The 25,184-nt window shown below is 41.3% G+C and overlaps 1 protein-coding gene across 2 annotated transcripts in view; it reads right to left on the bottom strand.

Annotated features, from left to right (window-relative positions):
- LOC138789408 (vomeronasal type-2 receptor 26-like) overlaps positions 1-24,593 on the bottom strand; it is a 37,407-nt gene extending 12,814 nt beyond the window's left edge. The window contains exons 1-4 of one of the 2 annotated variants that reach the window (XM_069968034.1): positions 24,523-24,593; positions 12,946-13,270; positions 11,198-11,489; positions 8,101-9,239 (exon numbers count right to left, since the gene is read on the bottom strand). In XM_069968034.1, coding sequence (XP_069824135.1) covers positions 8,382-9,239; positions 11,198-11,489; positions 12,946-13,190 — 1,395 coding nt within the window. In that variant the 5' untranslated portion in view covers positions 13,191-13,270; positions 24,523-24,593 and the 3' untranslated portion in view covers positions 8,101-8,381. Of the gene's footprint in view, positions 1-8,100; positions 9,240-11,197; positions 11,490-12,945; positions 13,271-24,522 lie in introns of those variants that run through there. The other variant, XM_069968035.1, reaches the window with a different exon arrangement.
- Positions 24,594-25,184: the final 591 nt, after the last annotated feature.

Below are 25,184 nucleotides of genomic sequence, written 5' to 3'. Positions count from 1 at the left end.
GCTGGTAAGATTTAGGCTGGGGAGGGCCTAAACCAATGGCTCTTCCCACCCTGGTGTTACCAGGCTGCTGTCGTTTGGTTTTTAACCCGGCTGGTTATAAAAATAGGGGGGACCCTATGCGTTTTTCTTTTAAATAAATAAATAATTAAAAAAAAACGCATAGGGTCCCCCCTTTTTTTTATAACCAGCCGGGTTAAAAACCAAACGACAGCAGCCTGGTAACACCAGGGTGGGAAGAGCCATTGGTTTAGGCCCTCCCCAGCCTAAATCTTACCAGCCTGCTGCCGCCCGGTCCAGGAGCGCCAATTTTGACGCTCCGGGATCACTGGCACCCGGCTCTTCCCAGTACCCCTGGTGGCATTGGGTACTGGGGTAATAATAGGGGGTTAGTGTTAGCCATTTTATACCGGCTAACACTAGGCCCCAACTTAGTAATGGATTCCGTCTATTAGACGGCTTCCACTACTAAGTCTATAAAGTAAAGAAATAAAGACAAGACACAAGTTAAAAATATTTTTTATTCAAATAAAAACACCCCCACACCCCTCATTGACCATTTTATTAAAAAAATTCTAAGAACAACCGCTGGTCATCGACGTAGTCCATGGAATCCGACGTAATCCCCAGGATACCGATATCTGAAAAACAAAAAGGGAGAAACAGACAAAAAAAACACAAACAGGAGCACAACACCCATCATTGTGAGCGGTGTTGTGCTCCTTACAGTATGCAGCATCTTTACAGATCGCTGCTTACAGTCTGACCCCCAAGGGGTTAAGGGAGGATGTATTGCATCCCCCTTAACCCCCTGGGGGCCAGACTGATGTCAGACTGCACCCATCCCAGAAAGGAAGGGGTTAACTGACCCCCCCTTCCTTGCTGGGAGGGGTGCAGTGCTGGGGAGGGGGTGGGGAGAGCTCTATACTCACCCCGATGTTGTCTCTTCGCTGGTCCGCAGCACAATGAAGTGACTGTACTGCGGACCGGCTCATTATATGTGCGCTGAGCCGATCAGCCAATCAGCTGAGCGCACATATAATTCTAAATGTTTCTTCTAATAATGCTATTGTCATAACATAATTAGAAGAAACATTTGATGTTTTCATTAAAGTAAAGTGATGATTAGTACAGAAAGCTCTATTGCCGGCAATATGAATTACAGCTTATGGAGCTTCCTGTACTAATTAATATTTAATTAATAAAACACATTTTCGTTGAAATAAATACAGTTTCTTTGTTCAATAATTTAATTCTAACGAATCCATCAGTGTGCAATTAAATATACTGTCAAAAAATAAATATATATATAAATATACATTTATTTATATATATTTATTTTAACAGTATATTTAATTGCAAAATGATGGAATCGTTTACATTTAATTATTGAACAATAAAAGGGACTTTATTAGACAGAAAATGTGTTTTATTAATTCAATATATTAACCATGAGAGACATCGGCTATAGTGCAGAGGATCGCAAACCCCGGTAATAGCGATTTATGTAAACTGTGTTCCCTGCTTTCCCAGATGCATCCAGAGGAGTTTCCATCACTTTCTTAACATGTTATTTGTTATTTTTAGTTGAACCAGATTTCCAAGTAAATGACCGTATGTTTTGAGCCGCATGTCTATTTTTTCCCACGGCCGGAGTTTCACCCGCACATTTACAGCCGCATAAAAAATACAGCCGCACAGTTACAGCGTGTGAACCCAGCCTAAAAAATATCTGATTTTGAAATTCTACTGAAAATTTGGAAATTTGCTGCTAATGTTTTAAGCTTCCTATTGTCTAAAAAAAATGAAAGATAGTTTAATAAATGCCGCCAACATAAAGTAGACATGTTGCTTATGCTATTTAATATATAATTTATGTGGTATAACCACTTTCTGTATACGCAAAAAAGTTTCAAAGTTGGAAAAATGCATTTTTTCACATTTTTTCACATTATTTGGGTTTTTTTCATAAAGATTTGTGATGAGTATCGACTCCAATTTACCAGAAATGTAAAGTACAATATGTCACGAGAAAACAATCTCAGAATCAGTCGGATAGGTAAAAGCATCCTGAAGTTATTAATGACTAAAGTGACACAGGTCATATTCATAAAATTTGTCTCTGTCATTAAGGCCATTTCAGGCTCTGTCCTTAAGGGGTTAATATCCCCTCCCCTCTGTGACGCGGCTCCATTGATTAATTTCCCCTCTGTGACGCGGCTCCATTGATTAATATCCCCTCCCCTCTGTGACGCGGCTCCATTGATTAATATCCCCACCCCTCTGTGAAGCGGCTCCGTTGATTATTATCCCCTCCGCTCTGTGACGCGGCTCCATTGATTAATATCTCCTCCCCTCTGTGATGCGGCTCTGTTGATTTCTATCCCCTCCCCTCTGTGACGCGGCTCCGTTGATTATTATCCCCTCCCCTCTGTGACGCGGCTCTGTTGATTTCCATCCCCTCCCCTCTGTGACGCGGCTCCATTGATTAATTTCCCCTCTGTGACGCGGCTCCATTGATTAATTTCCCCTCTGTGACGCGGCTCCATTGATTAATATCCCCTCCCCTCTGTGACGCGGCTCCGTTGATTATTATCCCCTCCCCTCTGTGATGCGGCTCCGTTGATTATTATACCCTCCCCTCTGTGATGCGGCTCTGTTGAATAATATTCCCTCCCCTCTGTGACGCGGCTCCGTTGATTATTATCCCCTCCCCTCTGTGACGCGGCTCAGTTGTTTATTATTCCCTCCCCTCTGTGACGCGGCTCCGTTGATTAATATCCCCTCCCCTCTGTGACACGGCTCCATTGATTAATATCCCCTCCCCTCTGTGACGCGGCTCTGTTGAATAATATTCCCTCCCCTCTGTGATGCGGCTCCGTTGATTATTATCCCCTCCCCCTGTGATGCGGCTCCGTTGATTATTATCCCCTCCCCTCTGTGATGCGGCTCTGTTGATTAATATTCCCTCCCCTCTGTGACGTGGCTCTGTTGATTAATGTCCCCTCCCCTTTGAGACGCGGCTCCGTTGATTATTATCCCCTCCCCCTGTGATGCGGCTCCGTTGATTATTATCCCCTCCCCTCTGTGATGCGGCTCTGTTGATTAATATTCCCTCCCCTCTGTGACGCGGCTCCGTTAATTATTATCCCCTCCCCTCTGTGATGCGGCTCTGTTGATTAATATCCCCTCCCCTCTGTGATGCGGCTCCGTTGATTAATATCCCCTCCCCTCTGTGACGCGGCTCCATTGATTATCCCCTCCCTTCTGTGACGCGGCTCCGTTGATTAATATCCCCTCCCCTCTGTGACGCGGCTCAGTTGTTTATTATTCCCTCCCCTCTGTGATGCGGCTCCGTTGATTAATATCCCCTCCCCTTTGTGACCACGCTCCGTTGATTAATATCCCCTCCCCTTTGTGACCACGCTCCGTTGATTACTATCCCCTCCCCTCTGTGACGCGGCTCCGTTGATTAATATTCCCTCCCCTCTGTGACGCGGCTCTGTTGATTAATATCCCCATCCTTTGTGACGCGGCTCTGTTGATTATTATCCCCTCCCCTCTGTGATGCGGCTCCGTTGATTAATATCCCCTCCCCTTTGTGACCACGCTCTGTTGATTACTATCCCCTCTATGACACGGCTCCATTGTTTATTATTCCCTCAGACGCGGCTGGATTGTGGAGCAGGTAAGGTATCCTACTAGCGGCAGGGGGTTAATGGGGCTGGCACTTACATACTCGCAGTAGGATGACAATCCCGCTGCGAGTATATAATCACTTTGACACTGACAGGGACAGCGGATTTTGCTGCGAACTCTCAGCATGAAATCCGCTGCAGATACGTCCAGTGTGAATTTAGCCTTAAAGCGACGCTGTACCCACAATCTGTCCCCCCCAAGCCACTTGTACCTTCGGATAGCTGCTTTTAATCCAAGATCTGTCCTAGGGTCCATTCTGCAGGTGATTCAGTTATTGTCCTAAAAACAACTTTTAAACTTCAAACTGGCATGGCCTAGGGTGTGTGTGCATTAGGCTGGCACAACCTCTCCATCCCTCCTCCCTGCCCTGTTCATCATTAGGAATGCCCCAGGCAGGTCTTCTCCTATTCAAAGCTGTGTGAACACAGCACATGGGCTGGATCGTTAAGGCACTTGTGCAGTGTTCAATGCAGAGGAATAAGAAAAATCCTGTGGCATTCCTAATGATGAAGAGGGTGGGGAGGAGGGACAGAGGGGTGGTGCAAAGTTAGGGCACAGATACTCTAGGCCACGCCAATTTGACGCCGGGCTGCAAGTTTAGAAGTTGTTTTTTAGGACAATAACTGCATCATTTGCCGAACGGACCCCAGGAAGATCTTGGATTAAGCAGCTATCTGAAGGTACAAGCGGTTTGGGGGGGGGGGGGGTTCAGATTGTGGGTACAGAGTCATTTTAAGAAATATTATAGGTTGTTTGAAATTTTTATTCTGATATGCCATCCAAGTATTGTTCTATTATATCCACCAACCATAAGTAACAATTTTGTAGAAATCATTGTATGTAATTTGTCCAGATTCTTCTCTATTTTTCCACAAATACAAAATGTTGATTTTGGCAGCCATGTTTCCTAGTTTTCCCATACCTACCACTTATATCCTGCTGTTATAAATTTGTGGACTTTTAAAGGTGTCTCTTATTTTGTTGAACTATAAGTCCCAGCATTTGCTGGAAGCCTTTTTTAGTTTACCAGCAGTTGAATCTCCTCAGGTTGAAGACCACATCGGCTGCATCGTGAAGAACAAGAATTTGGGTCTCGCTGGATAATGGCTGCTTACCTCATTGTTGATGGTTTTCCATTTAATGGAGCTTTTATCGATTCTTTTTGTAATATGTTCGGCAGTGTAAGGCAGGAGGTAGCCAACAGAAATTCTTTCCCATGATCCATTAACTACTATATTATTATGGATTACATAGTTAGCTACCAGTTCTTCGTACTCATGCATGGCCGAATGTCCCTTGTTTATCAAATTCTTGTTTAACTGTGAATAAAGATTTCATTTTTTTAAATTTAAGTTTTTATTGTTTTTAAGCAAGTTATTAATTTAAATATAAATTTTAAAAGGGGAGAAAAAAAACTACTTTAACTGTTACACAATCTGAAATCTGCGATGCGCCCCACATGGGCAGAGTGCGAACCAGCATCTTAGGTAATGCTCTACCAGTAGGGTACTCCATGGTATTAACTTTGTGATACATGTCGTTTATTGTATTGAGATTCCTACTGTGTGTATAGATAGATTAACCCACTGTGTCAAGATACCTAACTATTTATTATTAATTTTTGTATTGCCGTAAGACTCTCTGCATGTTGGCACTTTAGCACATGCACTTTTCCCATGTGTTTCTTGCAATCAGCTGTCCTGATTCATTTCATGATTTTATTGTATTTTATCTTTGATCATGATTAATAAAATTCCTTTTTGATTATATGATTTCTGGGTACAGTATGTTTTTCGTAGGTATTTATAATGTTTTGCTGTAGTGGCACCCAGAGTAATACCCCCCTTTATGGTATATCAGCTATTACACATTTGTTGATTGATGATTTATTAAATTGTAGCCATGCCATAGTGAATGCATTTAAGTAAAAAGACGCAAGAAAGCAAAAATTGCGCAAGCATATTCACCTGGTACTGACCAGACGTAGGCCTGCACCTGTTTGTGCGACTTTTTAAAAAGTTGCAAAAGATAAATTGGTGCTAATCCTGAATTATTCGAACTTTTGGGTGAATATTCAAAACAGGCATCTAAAAAATATTCACCTGTTAAATACTGGTTCATAAATAGAACTTAGACCAAAATTCTGTGAAAAATCTAATTATTCACCAAAAAATAGGTGCAAAGCCCTTGATAAATTTCCCCCCAAGTGATCTGTAACTTGTAAATCACTTCTTTTATCCAAAATGACTCCTTAGCTCAGAAGGACACCTGTAAAGTTTTGGCCACTAGGTGTCTCCCTGCCCTGCAATCTGCTCTCTGTCACGGCTGCGGCGGCGTCCCGTGCTCCGGGCCTCCCTCTGCCCCATGCAGCCGCCGCTGCTACCAGTTCGGCCCCGGGGGGGCGCCTTACCTCGCCCCGCTCCTGTCTCCATCTGTCCCAGCCGCCGCGCGCACCCCGGCTGCCTCAGATTTGAAGGGCCAGTCCGCCCTTAGTTGGTAGTTGCACTATTCACTCCCTATAAATCCCAGCATGCCCTGTGCCTCGTGTTGGAGCCTCTACATGATTCCCATAGCGTTTGGCCCAGCTCCTTGTTGTTCCTGTCCACTGCCTCTGTCCTTAGTTCCTGTCCGCTGCCTAGTCCATTGTTCCTGTGCTTTGCCTGTCATCCGCGGTGACGCCTATCTACCACTGCCAGCACTATCACCTGCCTAATGCTCCTGCCACACCTCGCCCGCCTTGCGGCGAGCTCTGGTGAAAACCAGCGGCACCCTTAGACTCCGCTCCCTGGTGCGGTTTATGCCATCGCTAGTGACGGTACAGAGGATCCACTACTCCAGGCGTTACACTCTCCACTGCCTGTTGTTAGAAGAATTCTGTCTATAACAGCAGCAAGACCAGGAAAGAGCACAGAAAAATTAGGAAAAAACTTAGTTATTGCCAAGTACAGGAGACAACCAGCACTGTGTACATGTATGCTGTCTTCCTTCTTCCGGGGGTCGACACTGTGAGAACACGAAAATAGGAAAAACCACCAGCACTGTGACATGCATCCTGAGTCTGTCTTCCTCCTCCTCCAGAGGGTCCACACTTTGCCTGACAGGGTAAATCAAAGCATCAAAGCCTTCTTTCTCTAGCAGCAGCAAGACCAAGACAGATCACAGAAAATGAGGAACACACTTAGTTATTGCTAAGTGCAGGAAACAACCAGAACAGTGTACATCTTTCTCCTCTAGAGGGTCCACACTGTGCCCGTCACGGAAGACCAAAGCATCAGGGAAAACTACCTATAAAGTTTTGAGATGTCCATTGTGTAGTTTACAGTTTCTTCATGTGACCTCCCATTTTTTTTATATATATATATATATATATATATATATATATATATGTAGCTTTATATTTTGACTTTCAAATAATAGTCAGATAGGCGTGAACTTAATTTTAACAATGGGAGTCAGTATCTGGTGATAGTTGTGATTACAATGTACAGTTAGGGGATGTGTATTAGGCATACAAGCTCTGCAACAAAAAAAAATTCCCATCCTCGACTGTATAATCATACCCATCACCTGATATGCTGGAACTGGCTCAGTGAAGGACACTGGATGGCAAATGCTTTACACTGTCACAGTCTTGTGCTACCTGTGGTTCTGGCAGCAGAAAACCGACGACACATAAAGTTTCTAAAGATGGTTTTTTTCATCTTGTGAAGTCATAGTAGATCACTATGATATCAATGTAGGATTACTGAGGGGTTAATTTGGTTATGAGAAGGTTACATGTTGGTGATGCCCTCACTTTCTAAGATGGGGAATCCTCTTTAGGCCAGTTTCACATGTAACGGATCTGCAGCAAATTTCACGATACAAATTCATAGTGAAATCCACTGCGGATACCTTGCCTGTCATTTTTAATTAGATAACATACTCACAGCGGGATTGACATCCCGCTGCTAGTATGAAAGTGGCAGCCCACTTAACCCTCCGCCGGCCAAAGCATACAATACCTGCTCAACGCTTCAGCTTGCTTCGGGGGCTCCCGGCGTCTGGATGTCCCTCTCAGCCAATCAGTGACTGCAGCAGGGCAGTGCACTGATTGGCTGAGCGGGTCGTCCAGGTTCGATTGAACTTGAACCTTGTTGAACCTTCCGCATTTGATTCCCGATGCCTTCCCGGTCTGTGGGCAAGAAGGAGACAGCCCGGGTACCTCCTGGAATTCCTGTCTCCTCCTTCCCCAAGGAGCGGGAAGGGACCTAAGATTTTTCGATGTACCTGCCCCTCCATTCATTTCCCCTCCTACACTAAACACGCCCCTCTCTCTCTCTTAGACCAGCCCCCCCCCTTTATGACGACACGGACAAGATGCGGACAGAAGATCTTGTGGTTGACAGTGTTTAGGTATGTTTATTACTCTTCCGGTGGCGGTGGTGGTGGTGGGGGTCGAGGTGGGGAAGAAGATAACGAAGGGGGGCAGATAGGTGATTGAAGCACATTACAAAGTTATTTAACTTTGCAATGTGTTTCAAATAATGGAAAAAACTGAGTTGTCCTTCAACACTTGTGAGCATTGAATCGATTGGACATTAAACTGACTCATACCTAAAAGCAATGAATTGCAAGCCTCTGTCTATATATGAACCAGCCATCACATGTATAAATGTTCCTTCCATCCATGGGCTTGGTAAGGTCTAGTCTAATTTCTTAGTCCCAATAGTTGACCATGGAGAATCTGCTCTATGGGTCACCTGGTATCGATAAGATGCTTGGTTACTGTTCCAATCATGTAGAGACAAGTTTATGGGATTCAGCGCCTTAGCCAGTAATGTTACTGCATTGTACACCGGGTCATACATTTCATGGGACAGGTGGTTCCCGGTGCTCCTTATACGTTCCAGCCCGGTGCAGTTGTGTAGCGCTATATTATAAAGCCTCTCATACATATCATCTTTTTTTCCATTCCCTGATAAGCAATAAAATTTTGTCATCCATAAATTCTGCAGTAGTAAATCTTTAGGGTATTTTAAAGGGTGAAAATCATCGATATAATGTTTGAATTCAGCCGTAACTGCTGACTCAGGCTCCAGAGACAAACTGCAATTGAAGATCTCTGGATACTTCTCTATGAGAACAATGTGCGGAGCCCAGGAAGGAGTCAAGATCACGGTCACACCCTTCAGATACTCAGTAACAGAAGACTCAAATAGGATATCGTGATAAGTGCCGCAGAGAATGACCACTTGTGCCGACTGTTTTTTAATAATCTCATAGTCTTTGTCATGTCCTGCCGCTCCTGGCTGAATTCTAAGACCTTCCGATATTATAAAGGCCACACAGATGTGATGGACGTTCAGAAAGTGGTATAGTAAATTAGCTTCTCGTACTCCGCTCTCGTCACTTGATGTTATGATTCCGACCCAAGTCCATCCAAAGTGTTTGATGAGTTCACATAAGGACAAAAAGGTTTCATGATCGTTCTGAATTGTCCTGAAAAAGTTTGGGAAATGCTGTCGGCTGCCTAAAGACACATCTGAGGCTCCATAGCTGATCTATGAGAGAGAGGGAGGGGGTCATAATGTCAGCGGTTTATATTACATTACCTGGAAGATAATATTCATTGAATATTCTTTTAAACCAACTGGTGTAAGACAGTTCTACAGATTTGTAATTTGCTTCTATTTAAAAAATCCCCAGTACTGCTGCTGCTGTATGTCCTGCAGGAAGTGGTGTATTCTTTCCAGTCTGACACAGTGCTCTCTGCTGCCACCTCTGTCCATGTCAGGAACTGTCCAGAGCAGGAGAGGTTTTCTATGGGAATTTTCTGCTGCTCAGGACAGTTCCTGACATTGACAGAGGTGGCAGCAGAGAGCACTGTGTCAGACCGAAAAAAAGAATACATTACTTCCTGCAGGACACACAGCAGCTGATATGTACTGGAAATTTTTTAATAAGTACTGTATATTACAGATCTATATAACTTTATTATGGAAAGGGTGGGTTTGTCCCTGCTCTTCCAGGTAACAGGTTCCCTTTAAGCTGGTGTGGAGAAATATGTATGTTTTTTAAAAATGGTTTTATTCAGCCTTACCATGGGCATCACATTTGATGATGGGGTTCAGTTTATTCAAATGCCTCTTAATTGACATGCAGTATTTTTTTTACCTGATTATTATATTAATTGGTATCAAACATTACCTGATACTTTATACCGTGGGTATATACTTTTCTTTGGACTTTGCTTGGATTGACACTTTAACGTGCATGATTGGCGACTAATACTTACTTTTTAACATCAGGCACAGAGGCAATAAAATTCAACCAGCAGTGATGGATTACTCACGTACAATCATGGTTTTTATACTGCCAGACACAGTTTTACTAAAAATGTAACCTGACAGGTAATTCAAAGGGTTAAAATCACCCAGGAGAGCTGTTGACAGTGGTGGCCACCTTGTACTGACATGCAAAGTAACAGGAGTAATTTCCCAGCTACACTAAGGGTGCCTTCACACCTACCGGATCCACAGCGAATCTCACTTCTGCGGATTCGAAGCGAGAACCGCTGCGGATCCGGTATCAATTGACCCCTATGATAGCACATATTCGCAGCGGGATTGACATCCCACTGTGAATATGTGCTTTAACTCCCTGGTGCCCGCAGCCCCGCCGTCGCAACCCGGGCGCATCCCCCCATACCGGCCACATCCCCCCATCAGTCCACCCCCAGCCCGCCGCCGCCCGCATCCCGCCGCCGAGAGCATACAGTACCGCCGCTGGGGATGGGGGATGCCACAGCGGGGCTGCAGGCACCAGGGAGTTAAAGCACATATTCACAGCGGGATGTTAATCCCGCTGCGAATATGTGCTATCATAGGGGTGAATGGATACCGGTTCTCGCTTCGAATCCGCAGAAGTGAGATCCGCTGTGGATCCGGTAGGTGTGAAGGCACCCTAATTATACTACTACTTTGCTCTATCTTTCCCTGTCTCCGCATATTCCTCTAACTATCAAAAATCTCCTCAATGTGTGTGGGTGTGTTCACTTCACTGATCAGTAGCTGAATGGTGGGCTGACGGCACACTTCTGTATAGGGAAGAAGAAAGTGTGACGTTGCAGGGGGGTGGCTTGTAGATGATTGGCCAGCTGCAAGAGATTACGGTTAATCCCTTGTACCCGCCTTTTTACTGTACTGTACTCCAAGATGTATGGCCACCACCTTTGAGAAACTTTTATACATATTTCTCCAAAAATTCTCAAAATTTTCAAAGTTTCTAACAGTTCAATAAGTTTAGTTTGGAAACAAAAAAGAATGAACATGTACTGTTCTGTATACATAGAGGGTGGATCCCGGAATCATATTTTATGGTGGGACCAACAAACCCAAGTCCAACCCAGCCCATTTGTAGATATTGGGGGACATCCATGTTCACTTCTTATCCTACTTGTGATTTCCCACTCTACAAGCATCTTTTTGTCTATCATTAGAACTAAACGTATTGTACTTACCACAGGATATTTAAATATAGTCAAAAATTTTACTATCGGCAAAGTTGTGCTCGTACTCTGGTCCCCAATAAAACCGGCCAGCCTCCAGTTCTTTCTACAGGAATAATTTGGGACGGTCGCCCCGGGTCCTGATAATAGCTGTAGGACATTTCTTATCGCTTTCCCTGGATGGGCACAGGAGTCAAATATGTGATATCCCAGGGTCACGTTGGGTAGCAGTGTTGGGTCTTTGTTTATTTGGTCAACAGTAAAAAAAAAAGTCTGTAGATTCCTGTAGAACTGATGCAGCGGCCTGTCAGAGGAAAATCACTGCATAACTGGGTCTGTATAAATAATCACCAATAGAAAAGCTTTAAGACGGGTATATAATTCAGCGCCGTGGAGGATGGTATGTCTTTTGCCTTCTTCTTTGTCGCATCGTCGCTCGTACTGTTAGCAATGTAATCCTCGGTCCGAAGCAGCATTAAAGCACTGCCCCGCTCCCAGAGCACCAATCCAGCCCATCTACTCCATTAGAAGGAGTGGGCCAGCTCAGCACTATGGGGGAGGGATAGTGATACTAACGGTGCTCTGGACCGAGGATTGTAAGAGACATTCCTTCATCCTCTGCGCCCCATGTGCAGTAAGGGGCTATCAGCAGATTAGATTTGTCTAACCTGCTTCTAGTTCCCCTTTAAACAATGCATTATACTTATTCCCATTCACTGGGAATGTTCTCGAGTGGAAAAGATCTCAATATGCAGGATATCAATGAGTAGTGGGGAGAAAAATTAAAACCAACAGGATTATACAGATTATACAGGAGAAATCGGATTACACAGATGATCACAGAACCTTTGGCCATACACTGGTCCCTCAACATACGATATAAATTGGTTCTGGGGTGACCATTATATGTTGAAACCATTGTATGTTGAGGTAAGTAGACGCCATTGTGTGGACTCTCTCCCTGCCTATAGTTTAAAAACATATCTCGTTCGGAGTACCCCACCTCGGTGATAAGATACTGAAAATATAGATTAGTACTTACAAAAAAAATTGTATTGTTCTGAATCAAACATTTATAGTTCTGAAACATTTACCGGGCCAGATTAGTTCAGCCTGTGTCCAAATCCAATTGTTCTGCATTAAACATTTATACAGACCATTAAAATGTATCATGTGTCCAAATGAAATCTAAAAGACTGTTAGATGTGATGAAGAGGAGACTGATGAAGCTATTTATGACGCTATTAGCCACACATCTGACCAGAAGGATCCTAGCAAGGGTTTACTCTAGATGTATAGCGAAAGGAAGGAGGTGAGATTTACCCAGGTAAGTGTTTTACTGTCTTATGAATCACCTGCATATAAAGTATGTGCACAGTAACGTACCCTACGGAGGGCTCACACTTCATCTTATAAAGCCTATTCAAATGTGCAGCAGAGAGAAGCGAATACCAGGATAACAGATTACAATAGAAGTTGAGATCAAATCGATTACTTTTTATTGAAATGTGTCTTTGCCTTTGTTGCTGATGTTCAGTGTGGATTCAGCACCAGATTGTATAATGCTATACTATGTCATGTAGTGTATATGACTATGTCCAGAATGCTTACTGTGGATATTTACTGAAGATTTTACCTATTGCACTACATACAAGAAATCCTCACCAAATAATAATAATAATAATAATAATAATCTGAATCTCCATATAACACATGCAGAGATAGTCCCCCCAGCCTTCTTATGAGTTTACTTCACTTACTTGATACAAAACGATGAATGTATGAAGGACATGCCATTATATTTCATTCCAGCTATTAGACAATTGACAGAGAATATCCCACCGATGATGATGTCTCCGTCCTGCACATATTCGTACTCCTCATAGGCCGGGATAGGATTCAGCTTACAAGCCAATGAGCGGTCAGTGTTGGCGAAGCTGAATGTGATCAGAAGCAGCAGGAGAAGTAATAGGATTTCCAGTGTAAGGACGGACGTTGTCTCCATGGAGAACTCACCCTGACATGAGGGATGACGGGCGGTGTAGGACCGGAGGTGTGTGCCGGTGTAAGGAGCCGGAATCCTTTCTTATATAGAGATCAGGAACAAAGAGACCTGAGTTTAGACGCTTCCCAGCTGTTACTGTTCTTATTATATGTAAACTCTAGAGTTGCCGACTACAAATGATTTTTTTTCCCTCTTTTCCTATTTTTACATGTAACTAAGTTACTTAGAGAAAAGATTCCAAATTCTTCTAAGCAAAAATATGACAAATTTAATTCTCACAAACACAGGTACAAAAGTGATATGAGCAACATAAGGCAATAAAACAGGAGAGTATGCAGGAGAAAATGATCAAATATTAGACCTTACAAAAGTCTCTGAGTTCCAAGTCTTGGGGATAGATGGCTCTCCGAGCTTCGGCATAGATGTTTCTTGTCATTCTTCAATTAACAATCCCCCCTCATACCCAAATCACTGGCTTTAGATACCATTTTGAAGAGTGAAGCTTTACATTCTGTTGACCAAATATGGTTAAACCTACCTCAACTTATATCCCCCAAAAAGTATTTGGCATAGATGTAGGAACATCTGGTAATGATCCATACATTGCCCACGTGCCCCTCAAGACATGCTTATATAAGGGTTTCCAGTTGTCCACCATTTTGGAGGTCAGTTGGTGTTTCTGTGTATGTTACCTTGTATGTATAGGAGATTGAAGGGGTTATCCAGTGCTACAAAAAAAAATAAAATAAACTGTTGTCTCCAGGTCAGGTGCGGTTTGCAATTAAGCTCCATTTACTTCAATGGAACTGAGTTTCAAAACCCCACCCAAACTGGAGACAACAGTAGAGGGAAAGTGGCCATGTTTTTGTAGCGCTGGATAAACCCTTTAATTGCCAGCCACGCCCTATTCCCTCTGCCTATCAGAGTCTCTTGGTAAAAGGTTCTACACAAAGGGACATTGAGTGACCTCAGATATTCTCCACCAATGGGACCATAATCCAAGGTCCCTGTGTAATAACTCCTAGTAAGTTCCTGGTGGGGCAGATTGGTTTAGTAAAGTCTAATCTAGTGCTCACTGCTGCTGTACCAGAGAAAGAGTTCCTTCCAGGGCCTAGCCATTGTGGCCAGGTGCCAGAGTGCATAAAGACTACATAGTTACATAGTTAGCGATAAAGGGATTCTGGTCTGTGGATATTTAGTCCCTTTGGTCTGCTCCTAGTCTCGTATCTTTGTTTCCTGTACAGGCCACTTTTTTCTGTGTTATATATGGTACACCCACCCACTGATCCTTCATACACCACAGGAGTAACATACAACGCTCGCAGATATGTAAAACTATTTTACTACTAATAACATAAATATTAAAGACACTATACATTCCATACAAATACAATACATAGAATACATAAATAGAGATGGCAACCACACACAGTTTAGCCTGCTCACCATCTCGCAGGTACTCCTGTGCACAATCCACCACCACCCAGGTTGACACAAGGAATCCAAGATAAAGCACCTCTGACTAAGGGTATGTAACCAGAAAGGCATTGGCCTAGACAAGGTCTTCTTCTGTATCCATCACATTGGTTTTATGGGCTGAAATAAATTGCTTTCAGTGGCGCTGATCCTGCTTGTATCTTGGAATTCCTAGAGCTCTTTATTGGCACCACATTTGCCTTACGCCAGTCCCTCGGCACAAAATCAGTCACCAAATAATCTCTGAATATTTTATATAGGGATACAGAAATTACAGAACCGAGCTCTGTAAGTTACCTATCAGGTCCTGGAGCTTCATTCAGTTTATCTCATTTTTCTCATCTTGGACCATATCTACAGTAAGCCAGTTCAGTACATTACTTGATGTGTTACCAGCACTGGCCCCTCCTACTTCAGCTCCTCAGCTCTGGCTCCACCTACCTCAACCCCTCAGCACTGACCCGCCCACCTTGCCTCCCTCCTCTTCTTTTGTGTAGACAGAGCTGAAGAAACGATTCAGAAACTCAGCTTTCTCTCCATCCCCAGTAATTAACCCTCCATTATTTGGGGTCTTACAGGCTCTGATCTTGTTTTCTTTCTTTCTTTTTTTTGCATCTATAGGCCAGGTTCAGACTATGTAACTGTGCGGCTGTATTTGCGGCTGTAATTGTGCGGCGGTATTTTTGGTGGTTCATGCGTACGCTGGAAAGTATAGGATATACGGCTGCACAGTGCACACTATGTATGAATCTACGGCCCGGTCGTAAACGGACCCGTAAAAAATGAACAAGACCATTGTTTGCGGCTGGACAAGCGGCCGAGGATTGACAGGCGGTCCGTACGGAGTACTTCAAAAATAGCCGGCAATGATGCCGAATGCCGATGCCTCTAATAGTTAATATATTAAATTAATAAAACACATTCTCTTTGTAATAAAGTCCCTTTCGTTGGTCAATAATTTAATTCTAACGAATCCATCATTGTGCAATTAAATATACTGTCAAAAAATAAATATATATATAAATATACATTTATTTATATATATATTTATTTTAACAGTATATTTAATTGCAAAATGATGGATTAGTTTAAATTTAATTATTGAACAATAAAAGGGACTTTATTACAAAGAAAATGTGTTTTATTATTTTAATAGATTAACCATGAGAGGCATCGGCATTAGTGCAGAGGATCGCAAACCCCGGTAATAGCGATTCATGTAAACTGTTTCTCTGCTTTCCCAGATGCATCCAGAGGTGTTTGCATCACTTTCTTAAGATTTTATTTGTTATTTTTAGTTGAACCAGATTTCAAAGTAAATGACCGTATGTTTTGAGCCGCATGTCTATTTTTTCCCACGGCCGGAGTTTCATCCGCACATTTACAGCCGCATAAAAAATACAACCGCACAGTTACATAGTGTGAACCTAGCCATATATTTGAAGAATTTTGATGTTTGTTTTTTTTTTTGCTATCTATGGCCACCTGCCTTTCATTGTGGATTTGTGCTGCTATTACCTTTTTACAGAAGGGGAACTATCAGCAGGTTGGTGTGTACACTGAACTCCCCTTACCGTCACCAGTCTTTTCCCGCTCTCAAGTGCCGCCATCTTCAGGATAACCCAAGCTATAAAAATATGCAAATTCGCTCATTAGGCATTTCTCCAGAGCAACATTTGATCTACCCACCGCCACCAATGCTTACGCTTACTGACGCTTATTAAAGCCTACCTGCTTATGCATCTGCGGCAGGTGTGCTGAATGGTGCTCTGGCCCTAGTTGTCCTAACAATTGAATTTGCATATTTTTATAGCATGGATTATCCTGAAAAAGGCGGCACTTGACAGTGGGAGAAGGGTAAGGGTAGTTCAGCAGCTACCAGGAACTATCAGCAGTTCGTACACACAAACCTGCTAATAGTTCGTCTTTAACCCCTTAAGGACAGAGCCAATTTCGATTTTTGTGTTTTTGTTTTTTCCTCCTTGTGCTTAAAAGGCCAAATCACTTACATTTTTCCACCTAGAAACCCACATGAGCCCTTATTTTATGCGTCACTAATTGTACTTTGCAATGACAGGCTGAATTCTTTTTTATAAAGTACACTGCGAAACCAGAAAAAAAATAAATGTGTGCTGAAAATGAAAAAAAACAAACAAAAAAAAAAAAACGCATTTTGTTTATTTGGGGGGTATTTGTTTTTACGCCATTTGCCCTGGGGTAAAACTGACTTGTTATATATGTTCCTCAAGTCGTTACGATTAAAACGATCTATAACATGTATAACTTTTCTTGTGTCTGATGGCCTGTAAAAAATTCAAACCGTTGTTAACAAATATATGTTCCTTAAAATCGCTCCATCCCCATACTTATACAATTTTATGCTTTAGTCTATGGGGCTGTGTGAGGTGTCATTTTTTGCACCATGATGTTTTTTTTTTATTGTCTTAAACAATTGAATGCAAGTTTAATAAATGCTGCAAACATAAAGTAGACATATTGCTAATGCTATTTAATATCTTTTTTTTTTTCCCTTTTTTTTATTATCATAATTCAAAAATTACATGCTGAATCCACCACAGAGTAACATACATTATAAGAATTAAATTTATACACATATTTCTTTCTTTAATTTTAATTCCTTAGCCGACACCAACCTGGAGAGCCACTTCTTTTTATTAATATGTAAAAACAAAACAAAAAAAACAAACAAAAAACAAAACAAAAACCCTTTCCTCCTTTTTAAACCCCATCATAAGAAATAAAAATAAATAAATACACACACACATATACCTACATACACATATACATACACATATATACATACATTCTCATTAATAGTAATAACAAAACTAGAATAAAAAAAAGGGTTTATCCAGAAGGAGAAAAAATAAAATAAAAAAGAAATAAAAATAAAAATAAGTAAATAAGAGTTTTTATATAGGGGAAAGAGACAACTTCCAATTGTCTCCCCTGTGTTATGATAGTTGCAAAGTGATTCATGGTGCCTTAATTCGCACCCCCATATTTACCTAAAGAACCAGAGCACAGTGCAATATTTTTAATTATACGGGTCAGCTAAAGGTGGGACTAATGTGCGTATATCACGCCCATCATCCCCCTTAGTGCCCCTACCCCTCACAACATTCATTCCTCAGTTCTTCCCTCTGCCCACCCAAAGAGTAGGGGTTAGGAGAACCGGTATAAGTGGTAGTTAGTCTCTCATACCTTGACACCAACTGGGAGAAAACATCCATAATGCCCCTCCCAATCGGTAATCCTCTTTTATTTATTCATACCTCTGGTATTATCCAGGTTTTTCATTTATTTTCTTACAACCTATACTCAGATTGAGCAGTTAACTCTTCTCATTTCTTCTCACAAGAAAAGGGGAGGAAAAAAGAAAAAAAAAAAGAGAAAAATAAATAAGTAAATAAAATAAATAAATAAATAATAAATAAATGAATAAAAATTATGATTAAATTAAAAAAATTATATACATATACATACATACACACCCACCAATATACATACCTACATATATACACACCTACATACATATACATATATATACATATATACATACACATATACATATATACATACACACATACACACAGACACACAGACACATCACACACAAACTTTCATACACATACATACACACCTTAAAAAATAAATTAATAAATAAATAAATAAAAAAAAAAAAACACATCCTTCTTCCCTCTTCCTACCTCAGCCCCTACTTTTGGTTCTCCAAATTGGCGGCAGCCATTTACAGCCAAAAACAACGAGAAAGATTTTTACCTTACATTTTAATCAATCACCCTCTGTTCCATGGTGTAAATAAAATCCCTTCTACAACACCCCCCTAACCACCCAACCCCCCCCCCCCCCCAAGGGACTGATCAGGAAGCCAACAAACCCAGAAATAGCATATCATAGTTCTGGACTACTAAAACAGCTTCCCTTAGGTTACTGTATTCATATTACCCCAATTGGTTTTTTGCCTGATATTATTCGCTTGATGATACAACCTCTCATATTCCATGATTGTTTTAATTTGGGAATTCCACTTATTTACATGCGGGGGATTAGCATCGGTCCATGCTCTTATGAGAAGATATTTGGCCAAAAACAGGGTTTTCAAAAGGCCAAGTTTTTTGCTTCTAGGCAGATTAATATCCGAATCGTCTCCCAACAAAACCATCTGTGGTGAAAATGGAATATTTAACTCAAATTGTCGACTTATTATTTCCAATATAGTTTCCCAGTATGATTTTAGTTTTGGACTTGAACATAACATATGTAAATACTCCACTTTTTCCTCCCCACATCTCCTACAGTTATGCTCTTTGTTTGGATACATCTTGGCTAGCTGACCAGGAGTATAATGTAAATGGTAGACTATGTTAAATTGGACCATTTGATACCCTGCACTTATCCCTACCTTCCCAATATTCCCATAAATTTTTTCCCATTGTCTTTCCGACATAGTCCCCAGCTCTTCCATCCATTTTCTTACACTATTATGTTTATTCCCTCCCTGTTTATTCTTAAGCAGTTCCCTATATAAAATAGATAAAGCTTTCTTCCTAGAAGGGCCCGTCTTTATCAATTTAAATATCCCAAATATCGGGGAAATCTGTAGAATCTTATTTTCCTTTAAACTTTCACTTGCATATTTCAGTTGAATATAAGGGAATCTTTCTCTTTGTCCAAATCCCTATTCTAACTCCAATTCTTCCCAACATCGTATTTTACCATCCCTAAAAATATCACTAATATATTTTACTCCCTTTTCCTCCAGAATAGATCTGTTGGGGAACTGTCCTAGTTCAATTAAGTTTCAATTGTACCATAATGGAGTACACTCAAAAGATCCGGTCCGATTCACACTCACATTCAACATTTTCCAGCTTTTATTCAGTGACACTGCTGTTGGGAAACCACCCAGATCCCCTTGTGTCAATTGCCCTGCCTCTAGCACCTCAACTAAATCTGTAACACCTCAACTAAATCTGTAAACTGTAACTCTCCCAATGATATGTCCCTATCTAACAGCTCCCTTTCCTCTGGACTAATAGTTACCACATTTACCGTATTCAGATATTCTTCCAACTCCCTGTCATTGTAATCCCTTTTGGATTGATAAAGATTAACGAAATACTCCAAAAAAGCTTCCCTTATTTTTTCCTGATCATTCACCAAGCTACCCTGGTTGTTTCTGATAGTTGTTATATCACAGGATCCCCTTTGGTTTTTTATAATATTCATAAGCATAGTATTTGGTTTACCTGATCCGTAATATCTATTCTGACCCTGAAAGAATAGCTTGTTTTGGGCTTTGGTAAACAAATGGCCTTTATAATCTGCCTGCGCACCTAACCATTTCTCTTCATTGTTTGGAGGGGGATTGTTAATAAAGATAGTTTCGAGGTGATCAACCTTCTTTTTAAGTTCTAACTCCTTTTCCGTTAGCTCTTTTTTAGTCCTATTAATACTATTCAACAATAATCCTCTTAAGAATGCTTTAACAGCATCCCATACTATACTATCCTGGGCTGTACCCCAGTTTCTCTCCACCATCTCCTGGAGTTGATCCATGTCTCCTATCAAGGTGAACCAATATGGATTAATGGATAACTTACCTCTAGTTTTTAACTCCCCCTTCACAGACACTAATAATGGAGAATGGTCAGATACACTTCTTCTACCATATTTCACCTTATCTATCACCTTCAGGGCTGTATTGTTACTGAGTACCATATCTATACGGGACATAATATGATGGGTGCCATTATAACATGAAAATTCTCTTTTATAGGGGTTCTGTTTTCTCCAAACATCAATAAGACCTAGCTCTTCACACAGTCTTGCAAGTGGAGAATTAATAGGGGTTCTATTAAGTGGGATGGATCTAACCCTATCCAATGTCTCATCAAAAACTGAATTTATGTCACTAAAAATCATAAATGGACATTCTGCATATTTTAAATAAAAAGAATATGCATATTTTAGGACCTTTGCCGAGTATGGTGGAGGAATATAAACAAAGGCTAAAACGCACCTCACTTCTCTAAATTTACAGTGCAAAAAAATAAAAGTGCCCTCTCTATCTACTTCTTTATTTAGTATCGTGCAATCAACCTTATAGTGAAATAGAACACTCACCCCTCGAGAATATGCTGTATAAGTGGAGTGAATCTGATATTTCCATATTTTTTTATGTAATCTAGTAATAGTCTGTTGTGTCAAATGTGTTTCCAATAAACATAAAATAAATGGGAACTTGGGTTTGCAAAAGTCAAATATAGCCACTCTTTTTAATCTATTCTGCAAGCCACGTGTATTCCATGTTATAATTGTAGTTCCCATATAGCAACCTAAAGCAATATACCTCTGTGCATTATATACTTTATTTGTCTTCCAATATAATTTGTAGTGAATCTCTCTTTTTTTTAACTTACTAAAATATAAACGTAATACCCTTTCCCTTGCCCATATTACAACCACCATATTTTCCCTGATCATATTAAATAAAACAATCTTTTCTAAACTTACAATTTTTCCCATTTTTATAACTAAAGCCTCCAGATCAGTCCCTCCCCCTCCCCCCTTCCCTTTCTCACCCCACAACTTGTTCCAATCAACAAGTCTCTTCCCTAAGCATTTTCCCCATAAATGTCACCACCTAATTTGCCAGAACAATATGCTTATTTGAATCCCTCTGAATCCATCCATGTTGACACTTCCCCTGGGTCAGTAAAAAAGTGTGCCTTGTCTTTATAAATAATTCTCAATTTAGCTGGGTACAGCAGAGCATATTTAACCCCCCCCCCTTCTTTAAGCCTTTTTTTAACTTGAAAGAAGGATTGCCTCTTTCTTTGAGTTTCCATGCAATAGTCAGGATAAATCGCAACCTTGTTGTTATTATATTGCAGAAATTGTCTCTCTCTAGTTATTCTTATAATTGTCTCCTTGTCCTTAAAACTAAGGATTTTGGCGATAATAGATTGAGGATTAGAGCCAGGAGGAGGGGCTTTTGTCGGGACTCTATGGGCTCTTTCAATCATAAAGAGTGGAGACAAATCAGTGCCCAGTTGTTGCTTAAACCAATTTTTAAGGAACAGACCCATATCTTTCTTTTCCTCCCCTTCTTGGATACCACAGATTCTAATATTGCTCCTTCTTGACTGATCTTCTAGGTCCATTACCTTGTTTTTTAACATTGTGTTGCTGTCTGTTAATTCCTGGACCACTTTCTTTAACTTGCCTACCTCATCTTCTATTGTACTAACTCTCTCCTCAACTTCTGTGCACCTATCCCGTGTTTTCCTCAATTTATCTTTCATTATAGAAATATCCGCGCTTATCTCCCCTACTTGTTGTGAGACCGCATTGATAGCCTTCATGATATCGCTAAGGGAGGGAGATTCTTGTTGTTCTTCAATAGCTTTACTGGCAGGATTAAAAAATGTATCCACCTTGCCAGTCTTGGTAGGGCTTACTGAGACCCTTTTTGGTGGCATTCTGATCCAAGGAGAGAGAGAGCAGCAGTTAAAAATACAAAGATCCTACCTTTCTACCACTAGAGGTTAATTGATTTTCTGACTAAAGGCCCACCAAGCTGTACTTGCTTTCTGGACGAGAGACCCTAAAAGATATACCACTTGTTTACTCTCCAGCTGAGAACCTGCTAGGAAATACCACAGTACTTAACAAACGGGGAACCCACTAGGAGATACAGCAGTTACTTACTTTCTAGCTGAGAGGCCCTAGGGAATACAGCAATTATTTACTTTCTAGCCGAGAATTTACTAGGAAATACAGCAGTTATTTACTACTTTCCAGGTGAGAACCCAATAAGAAATACTGCAGTTATTTACTTTTCAGGTGAGAACCCACTAAGGAATACAGCAATTATTTACTTTCCAGGTGAGAACCTGCTAAGGAATACAGCAGTTATTTACTTTCTAGCTGAGAGCCCAATAAGAGATACAGCAGTTATTTACTTTCCAGGTGAGAACCCACTAAGGAATACAGCAGTTATTTACTTTCCAGGTGAGAGCCCGCTAAGGAATACAGCAATTATTTACTTTCCAGGTGAGAGCCCGCTAAGGAATACAGCAATTATTTACTTTCTAGCTGAAAGCCCAATAAGAAATACAGCAGTTATTTACTTTCCAGGTGAGAACCCAATAAGAAATACAGCAGTTATTTACTTTCCAGGTGAGAACCCGCTAAGGAATACAGCAATTATTTACTTTCCAGGTGAGAACCCACTGAGGAATATGGCAGTTATTTACTTTCTAGCTGAAAGCCCAATAAGAAATACAGCAGTTATTTACTTTCCAGGTGAGAACCCAATAAGAAATACAGCAGTTATTTACTTTCCAGGTGAGAACCCGCTAAGGAATACAGCAATTATTTACTTTCCAGGTGAGAACCCACTGAGGAATATGGCAGTTATTTACTTTCTAGCTGAAAGCCCAATAAGAAATACAGCAGTTATTTACTTTCCAGGTGAGAACACAATAAGAAATACAGCAGTTATTTACTTTCCAGGTGAGAACCCGCTAAGGAATACAGCAATTATTTACTTTGCAGGTAAGAACCCGCTAAGGAATACAGCAATTATTTACTTTGCAGGTAAGAACCCGCTTAGGAATACAGCAGTTATTTACTTTCCAGGGGAGAACCCGTTAAGGAATACAGCAATTATTTACTTTCCAGGTGAGAACCCACTGAGGAATACGGCAGTTATTTACTTTCTAGCTGAAAGCCCAATAAGAAATACAGCAGTTATTTACTTTCCAGGTAAGAACCCGCTAATGAATACAGCAGATATTTACTTTCCAGGTGAGAACTCGCTAAGGAATACAGCAGTTATTTACTTTCAAGGTGAGAACCCGCTAAGGAATACGGCAGCTATTTACTTTCTAGCTAAGAACCCAATAAGAAATACAGCAGTTATTTACTTTCCAGGTGAGAACCCGCTAAGGAAAACGGCAGTTATTTACTTTCTAGCTGAGAGCTCAATAAGAAATACAGCAGTTATTTACTTTTTCAGGTAAGAACCCGCTAAGGAATACAGCAGTTATTTACTTTCCAGGTGAGAACCCGCTAAGGAAAACGGCAGTTATTTACTTTCCAGGTGAGAACCCTCTAAGGAATACAGCAATTATTTACTTTTCAGGTGAGAACCCGCTAAGGAATACAGCAGCTATTTACTTTCCAGGTGAGAACCCGCTAAGGAATACGGCAGTTATTTACTTTCTAGCTAAGAACCCAATAAGAAATACAGCAGTTATTTACTTTCCAGGTGAGAACCCGCTAAGGAATACAGCAATTATTTACTTTGCAGGTAAGAACCCGCTTAGGAATACAGCAGTTATTTACTTATAGCTGAGAGCCCAATAGAGAATACAGCAGTTATTTACTTTCTAACTTAAACCCCTTGCTAAGAGTTGCAGCAATTGTTTCCTTTTCTGGCTGATAACCTCATCAAATATACAGCAGATATTAAAATGTGGTAAACAAGTATAGCAAAAGAAAAAAAAAAAAAGGGAAGAAAATGTCACTAAATCAGATATATCTCCAGGTCCAGCTACTTTATAGCATATAGGGGTTTAATTATTATAGTCCAAAGACCAAAAGATATAGGACTCCTACTATCCCATTAGTTCAGGAGGTAAACAGGCTGCAGTTGCTAAGTTCAGTCTTTTTATATGCAAATAAGCACAGCAAACAGTTCTCATCCAATAGCAACATTTTTGTTCCACAATTGCAGTTAAACTGTCATGACCATTAAATGCAGCTTCATAGAGTTATAGAGAACTCATTGGCAGCTTCTCACCAGTCCTCAGCCTGAGCTCTCCTTCTCACCCGACACTGCAGAGAGGCAGCGACTCCTCTTTTCTCCTGGCTGTACAAGTGTTCTCCGGCAGCCTCCTTATGTCATCAATCAACATCGGCTTCTTTCTGTCTCCACACACTGCTTCCCCTCCTCCTCCCCCCGGCCAAACACCGGGAGGAATGATAAGCAGCTGGCTTCTATTACAAACAGGAACAGCAGCTCCCTTCTGACGCCCCACGCTGCCTCCTGGTTCCTCCGTAACTTCTCCGTTTCTGTCCGCAGGTCCTCCCCTAAAGCATGCCACCCAGTATGAAGCACCTCACCCTCACTCCAGCAGCAGACAAAGCAGTTTCTCCGTGAGTCCCATAGGCAGTGCAGCACCTGACATCGGCTCCCTCACTCACTCCAGCATGACCAGGGATTCAAACGGCCCGCGCAAAGCCGTGGTGACGTCCTGGGGTGGGGGAGCGATCTCCGTCACTAGACACCAGGGAACGGCTGCATCTGGTAGTCGGATGCAGCTGTCAACTTTTTACCTTATTAGCTGGCACAGTGATCGGACCGTGCCCGCTAATACCCACAGCCCCGGGCTACAATCCGGGACCGAGGGTTAAAGGCTATAGCTGACCACAACAATTTGTATTTTTTTTTTGTCATTGAGC

Source organism: Dendropsophus ebraccatus, chromosome 4 (genome assembly GCF_027789765.1).
Source record: "Dendropsophus ebraccatus isolate aDenEbr1 chromosome 4, aDenEbr1.pat, whole genome shotgun sequence".
Taxonomy (NCBI): domain Eukaryota; kingdom Metazoa; phylum Chordata; class Amphibia; order Anura; family Hylidae; genus Dendropsophus; species Dendropsophus ebraccatus.
This window is presented reverse-complemented; position numbering and strand designations above follow the sequence as displayed.